This window comes from Acomys minous, assembly GCF_964271855.1.
Source record: "Acomys minous genome assembly, chromosome: 1".
NCBI lineage: Eukaryota > Metazoa > Chordata > Mammalia > Rodentia > Muridae > Acomys > Acomys minous.
In genome coordinates this window covers 6589466-6601969 of record NC_140483.1, presented here as the reverse complement: position 1 = coordinate 6601969, position 12504 = coordinate 6589466, and the positions used below count along the sequence as shown (strand labels likewise).

Sequence of the window (12504 nt, the reverse complement as noted above, 5' to 3'; positions counted from 1 at the left end):
ACCTCAGGAACTTCCTTAAGCCTTACCTAATTCACACTCTGCCTGATTCCCTAAGAAAGACACCGCTGTCCACTAACCCCTTGACCCCCACCTGTATCCCTGAAAAAAATAGTCTTTAAAATGTCACTTGTGGAGCTTGGCCTCACAACCTGGGGATATAAAAGAGACAGAATTTCCATGAACAGTCCTCATTTTGAAGCACTGAGCCCTTTCCCACATGAGGTAGACCTACCTGTTCTCTTTGATGTTCTTCCCAAGGTTGGCAGCACCTCACCGACCAGTCCTCTCCTCTGGCTTTCCCACTGTGGTCCTTCCATGGGTCAGGATGACAGAATCCCCACGACAGCAGCTGTATCCGCTGCCTGCTCCTACCACTGTCCCCATGGGTGGAGATGCCCATGTCAAGTTTACATGAAACAGTTAAGACTAAACTCCAACTCCCCAGGGTCCTGGAATAAGAATGGGATGGGAAATAAGAGCTGTAGCCCAGGGTCCTCTGGAACCAGCTCCAACTTCCTGAGCCTTCCACTGGGCTGCCTCTCTGCTTAGCTAGAGGCCCTGTGGCCATCAACAGAGACTCAGAGGCAAGCCACTTTCCACCAGCAGACATCAGACTACCCCTCCTCCAGGGCAACAGACCTAAATGGTGAATCTCAGCTCTCAGACCCTCCCTGGCAACAGATCTTCCCCCCTCTGCCCATCAGAGCTCTTTCTGTATTTATCCTTTACCCCCCAATGACAGCTTCTCCTGAACATGATTGACAGCCGGAATATTGACTCCCCTTCCCCTTCATATGCATTTCACCAAATATTTATTGAGCTTCTACTAAGTGCTGTGCACTTATTCAAGGGGGAACAAGACAGAAAAGGCCTCTGCTGTCAAGGCCTTTACATGGGTGTGAATAAATGCAGACATGATGTTGAGTCACAGAAAGGCAGAGGCACAAACAGTAAGCTGGTAAATAAACAAGCAAAGGAATTTCAGAGAGCCATGATGCTATAAAGAAAATTAAATAGAGTCATGTAATTATGCCTGCTCAGGCTATTTTAAAATGGATAATCATTTGAATTGAGTTGACATTTGAGCTGAGCCCTGAATGACAAGACAGAGGCAGTCATGTGAAGATATGGGGGCAAAATGTCCCAGACAAAATGAGCAGCAAATGCAAGGCCCGGAGGCAGGGGTGACCTTGGTGTGCTCAAGAAAACGAAGGAAGCCTGTGTGGATGAAGCATTGGAAAGGAGGAAAAGATGGCACCAGGAAAGACCAGAGGCAGAGTGGGCCCAACCTTGTGGGCTGTGACAAGGAACAGAGAAATTGCTCGGGGTTCAGCAAAACATTACCGAAGGCTTAAAGCCGAGGAATACCATGATCAAATTCCTCACTCTGGCTGCACACGCCTGACCTGTGAGAGACTAGGAGAGTTTAGACCCTGTTGGAGAATTCAGGGTAGAATTCAAATTAGATGGTTCAAATCGGAGTGGAAAGTGTGAAGTCAGGAAATATGGGGGCGTTGGAGATGTATGTCAAGTAAAGAGGACATTTTTGTTCATGGGCCAGGTTTGAGCCATGAAGGAAAGAGAGGTGGTGACTCCTCAGACTGGCTTCTGGGCTCTGACCTTGAGGAGTCAGCTAATTGGGAAAGTGGGAAGAGGAATAGGCTTGAGGGGCGAGCAGGTAATCAGACGTTGAAGGCCAGAACTCCACAAGAGGCCATTGCTGAGATATGTAGCTACAGTCGGCTAGCAGGCAGCCACGTTTAAAACCATGAGGATGGACAGAGTGTCCACAGAGAGACTGTAGCTAGTGATGAGGAAGAGAGCCTGGGGTTAAGCCCCAGGGCATGAGGAGTTTGGAGGTCATGAAGAGGAAGAGAAGCCAGAGGAAGATGAAATGAGAAAAAGGATGTCGAGGGAAGGCTAGGTGATTAGGGCACCCCAAAAGTGAAAAGATGCTGGATGTTGCTGAGATGACACGTGACATGCTAATGGAAGAGTGGACCTGGACTGGGGAGGAGGGAGGTCAACAACGTGACCTTGGCATGAAGACTACACGCTAGGGAAGGACACCCGAGTGGGGTGGCTTACAGAAAAGATGGTGGCCAAGAAGGAAGATGGCGACTCGCTGAAGAAACTTAGGTGGGACGGACAACAGAGAATGGGGCAGTAGCCAGGAGATGAGGGTGTTGAGACTTTTATGTAAAAATCAATGAGATACAAGAGCAACTTAAATACTAATTGAAATGGCCAGAGAGGGAGAGAAATTGGTGATGGAAGAGATAATGTGAATAATTGCAAGAGTCAAGTCCGTAGAGAAGGAGGGAGAGTGATGCCATGGGTGGCTTTTATGGTTTGGTTTGGTTTAGTTTGGCTTGGTTTGGTTTAGTTTTTGGTTTTTCGAGACAGAGTTTCTTGGTGTAGCCTTGGCTGTCCTGGACTCGCCTTATAGACCAGGCTGCCCTTGAACTCACAGTGGTCCACCTGCCTCTGCCTCCCAAGTGCTGGGATTAAAGCCCTGCACCCCATGGTCCTGCATAAGTGACTTTTAACTGGGCATAGGTACTTTGGTATAGATAGATCCAGAAGGCAAGATGACCATGGATACTCTTCAGTTTACCCTAGGATACATCCAAACAAAGCCATTGCTAATTGAATGTATTATTCAGTTGAAAATATATTCTAAACACTTAATGTCTGAGTACCATAGTTTGGCCTGCTTTATTCTCTGAACACTTAGATTAGCCTATAGTAGACGAGAATAATCTCCCACAAAGACTATTTTATAATAAATTATTAACTGTGTAATTTGTTGACTACCAAGCTGAAAGTGACAAAAATGGCTGTTCCAATATGGCTTCTCACCAGGCTGTAGCTAAAACCCGGAAGCTGAGATTCTGTAAGTTAGAGACCAGCTGGAGTATAAGACTTGGGATTCACACGAATGTAAGGGTGATAACATGTAGCAGGAGGGCCCATCTCTGACTTCATCTGCTTCTCAATGGAGTGTGTGGGCATGCCAACAGCCAACTCTGAGGGAGAGGACAGCACGCTGGCAGTTAACAGGGAAAGGATACAAAATAGAATAATTACTTGGGACAATGAGAGAACAGACGCAAAGGGGAAAAATAGGGTTACCGTTTTATAATTGCCTAATAGAGATTTATGGACCAGCCAGATAGTATTTGTCAGCTCCGTGTAATTACAAATGATGGCTACAGAGGTTAAGACTCCGGGTGTGATGAGCACAGATGGTCTTGCCCAGACCAAAGGCAAACACCACCAAATAAGCAATCAATTCTTCTATGACTTCAAAGAGAAAACAAAGCATTTCTCTTGCCCGTGCTATTATTAAAACTACGTAAATGTGTGCCCATGTATTACGTATATATATGTGCCTATATGTGTATACATTTGTATAACATGTGAGCCTACACACAAACACAGACATATAGCTGTAGTTGCATATCTTCAGCCCTTGCATCCTGTAGTAAGGGTGTCTAGCAATATAATTCCATTTCACAGGAAATTTGACGAAAGGCAAATTGTTCAGATAAGCCCTATGTGCCCTAATCAGGATGAGATCAGAAGCATGGGTTGTTTATAAATAAGAGATCTGAGTGGTCTTCCTGCCATTCAAGCTTTGTGAGGGCTGTGTGAGCCCTAGCTTTCCACAGCCTGCACTTGGGGCCAATGCTTAAATTGTATCCAACCTTTCAAAGGGTTTTCTGTTGCGTTTCCATTAACTGGGGGGGATCCCACTTCTGAAGCCAGCATCTGAATGCCGATGGGGTAGGACCACTGGTATCAGGCAGGGATGTCGATGTTTCAGAGAGACTAAATGCCTGCACTCTACTGCCATCCTCTCCTCTTCATCCTGCAGGCGTACAACATCTTCAGCGATGGGCTCCTGGAGTACTCCGGCCTGGGCCGACAGTTCCTCTTCAGGCGCTTGACCCCCTTCACTCCCTACACCCTGACCCTGGAGGCCTGCACAGCAGCGGGCTGTGCTCACTCCGCACCCCAGCCTCTCTGGACGGAGGAAGCCCCTCCAGATTCTCAGATGGCTCCCACCGTCCTGTCTGTGGAGCCCACCAATGTAAGGCTGCACTGGTCTCGGCCAGCTAACCCAAATGGGAAGATAATTCGTTATGAAGTGATTCGCAGACACTTGGAGGGAGAGGACTGGGGTAATGAGACGACACAGGCCGATGAGAACACTGTTTTCACAGAGCATGACACTGAAGGGAAGGAATGGGTGTACAATGACACGGGCCTGCAGCCATGGAGGCACTACACCTACAGAATCTGCGCTTGGAATTCTGCAGGGCACACCTGTAGCTCTTGGAATGCGGTAAGGACGTTGCAGGCACCCCCAGAAGGCCTCTCCCCACCAGAGATATCCTATGTGTCTATGAATCCCCCCCAGCTGCTGATTTCCTGGCTTCCACCCCAACACCCTAATGGCGTTATCCAGTCCTACAGGCTTAAAAGGAACGGAGTGCTACATCCATTCAGTCTCAGCGCCAGCACCGTCAACTACACTGACAGCCAGGTGCTTCCCTTTTCAACTTACTCTTACGCAGTCCTCGCCTGCACAAGTGCTGGCTGCTGTACCAGCGAACCCAGCAGCATCACCACTCCCGAGGCACCTCCGTCGGGAGTCAGCCCTCCAGTTCTTTGGGCCATCAGCGCCCACCAGATAAATGTGTCTTGGTCGCCGCCATCAATCCAAAATGGAAAGATTGTTAAATATTTGCTTAGATGTGACGGTCAGGAGTACCAGGCTGGCCAGGGCCTGTCCTTTCTGGTTTCCAACCTGCAGCCTTCTACTCAATACAATCTCTCCCTTGTGGCCTGTACAAATGGAGGATGCACTGCTAGTGGGCAGGCATCCACCTGGACAATGGAGGCCCCACCAGAGGACATGGACCCCCCAATACTGCACGTCACAGGCTCAGAATCAATAGAAATTACATGGAAACCGCCAAGAAACCCACATGGCCAGATCAGAAATTATGAGCTTCGGAGAGATGGAGCCATTGTATATACAGGGCTAGAAACTCGCTACCATGATTTTACCCTTACTCCAGGTGTGGAGTACGGCTACTCCGTGACTGCTACCAACAGCCAGGGAAGTGTCGTGAGCCCCCTTGTCAAGGATCGAACCAGCCCTTCAGCTCCCTCAGGTTTAGAGCCTCCGAAGCTGCGTGCTGGGGGTGACCTTGACATCTTAGTGGACTGGGATGCTCCAGTGAGGACGAACGGTGACATCATCAACTACACCCTCTTCATCCGTGAGCTGTTTGAAAGTGAAATCAGAACTATACACATTAATACATCACATAGCTCTTTTGGTCCTCGGTCACTCACAGTAAAGCACCTGAAGCCGTTTCACAGGTAAGCAGACAAGCTGGGTTTTCTGGAAGCAGGTCACTGTCCTTTCTGCTGTAGTCTGTCGCTGCCAATGAGGCTCCCAAGGCAAGATGCGCAAAGCTGACTCCTCCCACTGTCGTTTAACTACATCATGCTTTCACGGCCTCTGGAGAATAGAGCTCTGGCAGGCCCTGAACAGTTACTAAGCTGTAAGGAAATATGGCTCAGTGGGTAAAGTACCTGCAACCCAAACACTGCAGTCTGAGTTAGGCCACTAGCACACACATAACAGATGGGCTTGTTCCTATAACCTCATAATGGTGGGCACATGGCAGGTAGAGCCAAGACCGTCAAGTTACCAGACACTGACTAGTTGAGTCAGTGAGCTCCAGACTCAGGAAGAGAGCCTGTTTTCCAAAAATAATGTGGAGAGTGACTGAGGACTCTGTGCTATCCTCTAGTCTCCAAACACACACACACACACACACACACACACACACACACACACACACACACACACGCATGCATACACATGTACACGCATACACAGAACTAAATTATATCAGGCAGAACTATACTGTGTCAGCGTTTGTCAGTGTTTTCTAGTGGTTAGTCCTGCTTTATTCAAGCCCAGCACCTCTTCCTGGGATATGGGGGTCTTTGAGTTCTGTATCCACTGCAGAAACTCTCTCAGTCTTGAACTCAGGACTGCTCAGATGGCAATGCTTTCCTAGGGCGTGCTGTTCTAGATCCAGCCTCTGTGGTATGCACTGGGGTATTCTACACCAACGCCCTTAGAAGCTCTGAGTGTTCTCCCATCCCACATCAGGGACCCGACATCCCCACAGAAGAGAGTAGAGTAATAAAAGGCATTGTGTGTGTGTGTGTGTGTGTGTGTGTGTGTGTGTGCGTGCGCGCGCGCGCGTGTGTATGAAATTTAGGGAAATGAATAGAGCCACTTAAAAAAAATTATTTTGAAGTCTGTAAGTGTTGATGTCCAGCCAGCACAGGTAGAACTCAGCTGTAATTATGATGTCCTGGCGCGTAGATTAGACACTGCCACGGTTATCTCTGGTGGATAGTTCTGTTTGAATGAAGCATTCATGGTCTTATGCATCTACTCAGGGCAATTATTTAGCATCATATTAAATATTAAACAGTAATTAAAAGCTCTTCAGGTATTCTGCACAGCTAATCTACATGCTATGTGAGTTGGCTTTTATCTCTCGATACTGAGGACATTTCAAAAGCCTATGTTGGTGAGGAGCCCTGCTGTCTGTCAGAGCTCCCTCTTTACGTGACTACAGCACAAGTAGCAAAATCATTTCCACCTTACCTCCTTTTGAGCCCTAATATCTAAAAGGATTTCTAGAGAAAATGGCTTCCCAGATGTCAAAATAGCACCCTTTCTAGAGAAAATAAAGGCATGAAATGGCTAATGTGGTAATCCTAGCAAGGACACTAAGGATGCATGGAGAGGCAGCGTCCCCTTTAACAGTGACACCGGTGAAATGTAACGGAGTATCAAAGCGATGTCTGTTGATATCCTTTTTGTTTTTGTGAGTTTTAAATCATATTAACATTTACTAGACAGAATACAAAGCAATGTGTCCACCTTTGGGCACCCCAGCTGGTCAGTCAGGAGCAGCTTGACAATCTTCTAGAACCAGAAAAAAAGGTGATTGCTTTTAAGATTTATTTTATTTTATTTTATTTTTATTTTTTGTATAGCTCTGCCTGTCCTGGAACTTACTTTATAGACCAGGCTGACCTCGAACTAACAGCGATCTACCTGCCTCTGCCTCCCGAGTACTAGGACTAAAAGCGTGTGCCACCATGCCCTGCTTTTTTTTTTTAACATTTACTTATTTATTATTATGTGTGCAGTGCTTGCCTGCATATACACCCACAGGCCAGAAGAGAGCATCAGATTACATTATAGATGGTTGTGAGCCACCATGTAGTTGCTAGGAATTGAACTCAGGACCTCTTGAAGAACAGGCAGCTCTCTTAACCTCTGAGCCATCTCTCTAGCCCTCAGAAAAGGGTCTTGTAGAGCTCACTATGGACTAAACTCATTACATCATCAAGGATGATCCTGGACTCCTGATGCCCCTGCCTCCACGTTCCAAGTGCTGGAATTACCGGACTCTGTCACCACAGCCAAATTTTTCGTTTGTTTTGTTTAAGTCAGTGTCTCACGTAGCCTGGGCCAGCCTTGAATTTCTGGTCCTCATTCCTCTGCCTCACCCATGCATGAATTGCCGGTTTACACAATGCTGCCCAATTAAAGCACTGCTAGGCCTTTTTTGGTTCTAGGCAAGCATTCTACCAAGCCAGTCGCATCCCTCGCTTGATCTAGAACTTTAAAACTAGCCACAGATAGTCCATAAAAGCCTTCCCTGTATGGAAAATCAAAACCAACCCAACAGTTGGTTTATCAGTCTGGCCCTACATACACAGTTGCTCACTGAGCAGCTGGCAATGGCAGGACAGTGGACATGTGAAAGAGAGGTCAGAGGGCGAAGGAGAATGAAAGATGCCTGTTTTCCTTACGTTTCCCGGTGCTGAGATAAAATACTCTGACAAAAGCCACTTAATAGGGGCAGGGCTCATACAGGTTCACAGATGATTCAGCCCATCACGGTGAGGAAGCCACAGTGACAGGAGCTGAGGCCAGCTGCTCACGTGGCAGCCAGGAGCTTAGGGCGTCTGGTCACGTGGTATCCCGTGTCAAGTAGCAGGGTGAGAGGAAGGGCAGTGCCTCACTCACTTTCCCTTTTGTGTTGAGTGTGGGAGCCCACCTCACCCCCCCCCAGGAAGTGGTAGTCCCTGCTCTTCTTTCTGGATGGTCTTCCCACCTCAGTGAACGTAATCAACACAATCCCACCTAGGCATGCCCAGAGGCTAGTCATCCCTGGAAGGTGTGCCCAAAGGCTCCTCACTGAGGTGTTCCCAGGACCTGTCAAGCTGACAGTTCGCACTAACAATCACAAAGTCACGAAGGAAATGAAAAGCTTAATTAAGCAAGCAAGAGCAGAAGACGGCGACAAAGGGAGAGGAAGTGGGAAAAGAGCAGAAACAACCGGACCCAAGGGCAGTGGGGGGGGAGGGGGGAGGAGGTAGAGCCTTTCTTGAGAAAAGGTTGGCGTGTCCTGAAGTCAGTGGGACATGCACCACCAAGGGCCATTGTGTTGGAGAAGGCTCTGCTATGGAAACCTAACCTTTCCAAGCAGTAGATACCAGCTATAAGGCAAAACATAATTGATTAGCAGAGCTTGGCTGGATGGTGATAAGGTGTCTCTATGATGGATAATCTAGTGTGTATGGGGGTTAACTTTGCCCCCAGAGGTCTTTGTGTGAGGTGAAGGAACCTGTTTCAAGATGTCAAGTATCAGGTGAGAAGATTCATTACCACAGAGACCGTAACTTGGCAACACCCCTTCTGAATTTGAAGACATTCCCAGGGAATAGTTTGGCCCCCGGCTGCCAGGGTAGGAGGAGTCTGGGACATGTGCAAAGCAGTAAGTAGTTTTCACAACACCAGAATTTTCATGCTGGAGAGGAGACCAAGAGTTTCTTTACTCCATTTGTCTCTAGGCAAGAACTAAGAACTGACCGCTCACCACACAGATGAAGGTCTTTTTTTTTTTTTTTTTTTTGAGTTTGAAAACTGGAAGATTAGAAATGCTCAAAATTTCCCATAAAAATATGACTTTGTTATTATATAATATCTAGCTGTCTATATGAATAAATGTAAACCTTTCCCCCTGAAAACATGTGGCCTTTTAAAAAATGACCCAGACAGATCTAAGAATCATCTGTGATTTGACCATGTTTTCCTGTAGGTATGAAGCACGTGTCCAAGCCTGCACTGCCCTCGGATGTGCCTCTAGCGAGTGGACATCTACCCAGACCACAGAGGTCCCACCTCTGATGCAACCAGCCCCGCATCTGGATGTGCGGACAGCTGCAGGGGGGTTCCAGCCCATAGTAGCTGTGTGGTGGGCAGGACCACTCCAGCCAAATGGAAAAATCATATGCTTTGAATTGTACAGAAGACAGATAGTGGCTTGGCCTGAGACATCCAGTCCGTTGCCAGTCTACAATGGAAGCTCAAGCTCATTTGTGGATTCGGAGCTCCTGCCTTTCACAGAGTATGAGTATCAGGTAAGAACTCTGTATGCCTTACAAAATCCAAGCTGAGATTGTGCACACCCATCAGAGATTCCTTCTACAATGTTCCTCGTGATTCCAAAAGCCATGAAATGTAGTTTGGCAGAAGGTTGTAACAGCCTTTGACTGTTTTAGGTAGTGGGTGAGCAAGGGAAGACTGTCCATTAACCCTCTTCATGTGTTTGGTCCTTGGTACATACACGTGCTTTTTCTGTGGGTTACAGATGGATTGTTTATCAGTGACATGGTTCTACCATTAGGGTTCCTCCCACCTGTGTTGTCTTGGTCTTAAGTATTCCTTAAACCACCCTAGGGGAAATACCTCAGGTGTTACAAATCAAAATAGAGCATAGTGGCAAACATCGATGGTCACCATGACCAGGAAAAAGATAAAAAGTCGAGAGGCCTCAAAAGGCTGTAACTAAGCTGCTTATGGAAATAAAAGAAGTTTAAGAACAATTCACCCCTCAAGCAGAAGTGTTTAAACGACTTCACATAGCTCTTAAAAGGCTAAGACTTGGGAATGATATTCAGAAAACATCTGGAAACCTATAAGACTGTTTGGGAGGGTTTTGTTTTACCCCTGGATATGCACTCACTATCCCTGCAGCAGCAATGCATTTCCTAGACAAGTGATGCATGCAGGGCTGGGCTCAGCCACACGTTCACACTGGGCTTGATTTTACCCAGCGACTTGGAAGTCTCCAAGGCAGAGCTTAGAAGTCTTGATAGAGTCCCTCAGCTCAAAGTCAAAGTCTCTTTTCACACAGTTTCCAGCACTATTTTTCAGCTGTCCCCTTAGTGTCATAGGCTCACATGGCGTCTCTTCTACTTAAGCCAAACTCAGTTTCTCTAGCTTGCAGTGCAAAGAAGCACGCTGATGGATAACCCACGAAGGTCAGGCAAACGCTAAGGCAAATCGTCAATAAAAAAGACTAAGTCTGAAAGGCTTGTCAAGGGGCTGCAGCTCAGTTGGCAGAGTGCCCGCCTAGCAGGAAGAACTCCCCAGGTTCGAACCCAGCACTACAGTAACACGGCCAGGGTGGTGCTCGCTTGTAATCCCAGCACTGTAGACGCTGAGGCAGGAGAGTCAAAATCAGAAATAACGATAAAATGACTAGGGGTCTGACAGATAGAAATCAATGGGATGATTTGGTTAGAGGTAACATTTTATGCATGACAAGGATGTCTCAAGATAGCATTGTGTTTGCACAAGTTGCCTGAGGAGGTTGGTATCAAAAATGTAAATCAACTCCTGAGATGGAGAAATAAACATAAATCCAAATTTACTGTTTGTAATTACAAATCTAAAAACTCTCTTAAAAGCAAGAGTGTTCTCTTGGTTTGGTGCCAACTATTTGGTTGCAAGGCCTAATCCAAATACATGGGAGGCTATTTATAGCATTTACTTACTTATCCCGCTCAGATATGAATATGTTTCCACAGAAATATTGCTTTAAAATAAGATAGCTAACAGGATAATGCAGGAATGGTCGCAGAGCAAACTGGAGACATACTTTGTTACATTCTTGTGTTTTGTTTGTTTGATTGTTGGTTGGTTGGTTGGTTGTTGTTGTTTTCTTTTGGCCTTTTGAGACGGGGTTTCTCTGTGAAGCCCTGGCTGTCCTGGAATCTCTTTGAGGACCAGGCTGGCCTCGTAGTACAGATCCGGCTGCCCCTGCCTCCTGACTGCTGATATTAAAGGTGTGCACCATCACACCTGGCTACATTCTTGTTTTTAATTATGTGAACGTCTGTGTCTCTGTGTGTGGCGTGAGTGCCAAATACAGGGCCGTCTGCTGGAATCAGGGTGCTCTCATGCCTCCATGCATGGAATCCATTCAGGAAGACACCTTGCCTAAACAGGTACCGCATGCCTATTAGGCAGAGCCATGGGAAACCTACACACCCAACAGGTGTTTTCCCTTATAGTACCACTTTCTACTTCGAGCACTTCCCAATTGGACTGTGCTGACCTATACTCTTTATACCTCAAATTCCTGTCAGAAATCTCTTGATGAATGAGAGAGTCACTTAGGACAGTGGTCTTCCCACAGGCTTCTGGAAGGATCTGGTATGCCTCCCCCCTGAGCTGTCCCAGGGTTTTACAGAGTTGAGGGTGGAACCCAGGGCTTTGCACATGCAAGCCGAGCAAGCCTTGTACACTGAGCTCTGCCCCCCAGCCCTGCACTTTAGCTTTTACCTCAGGGAGAGATGTCTGGCTAATGAGCAGCTCCAGGTAACTCTGCATTCATATTCATACTCTCGCTTAAGGCAACGGCTCACCACGGAGTTCCGGGGCCTGCCAGGGCTCCCTCTCACTGACTCATCCTGACAGGGACTAATTAGCTCTCCGGAAACTTCCCCACATTGACAGGTTTTTGCGATAAGCACCCCCACACACTCAAAGGCTTCTGGTGCCCAGTGACTGGGTGACAGCTCAACCTTGCAGGACACTTTATCTGACTCACTGATGTGACTGACGGTCTGGTCTTGGGTCCTAAGGCTGAAGGAGCCATGGTGCACTGGAGGCTGCTGCTTTTTACTCAACCAATGGTCTTCTCCAAGAAGAGGATGGAGGGAGCATTGCTAAGGGAACACAGAAGGGACCGTTAGAGTCCCCACCAGAAGCAGATGGGTTAAAACCTCAGTAGAGTACTGTGCATCCCCACCAAAGCTCCCCAAGTACAGGTGCTGGGCTAGCAGGGGAAGGAGAGAGACGGTAACACCTAGCCTTTAGAATACTTGGGCAATTTAGCTTCTTCATGCCTTCCCTCTAGTTTGCACTTGCTATGACAGAGTTTCTCACACCATACAACGTATATATCAAATATTATTGCTCACAATGCTGGAGATTTAGAAGTCTAAGGTCAAGGTGTCGGGAGCTGCCATGTCTGGTGAGGGAGCACTCTGCTTTGCAAATGCCACCTTCTCATTGTATCTCACAAAGCAGGT

General features: G+C 47.2%; 1 protein-coding gene across 1 annotated transcript in view; it reads left to right on the top strand.

Moving 5' to 3' along the window:
• The window catches only part of USH2A (usherin), a 683333-nt gene that overhangs the window by 627032 nt on the left and 43797 nt on the right, over positions 1-12504 (top strand). Inside the window, exons 63-64 of the mRNA XM_084773188.1 lie at positions 3881-5397; positions 9222-9543. Of these exons, the coding sequence (XP_084629314.1) occupies positions 3881-5397; positions 9222-9543 (1839 nt within the window). The remainder of the gene's footprint in view (positions 1-3880; positions 5398-9221; positions 9544-12504) is intronic.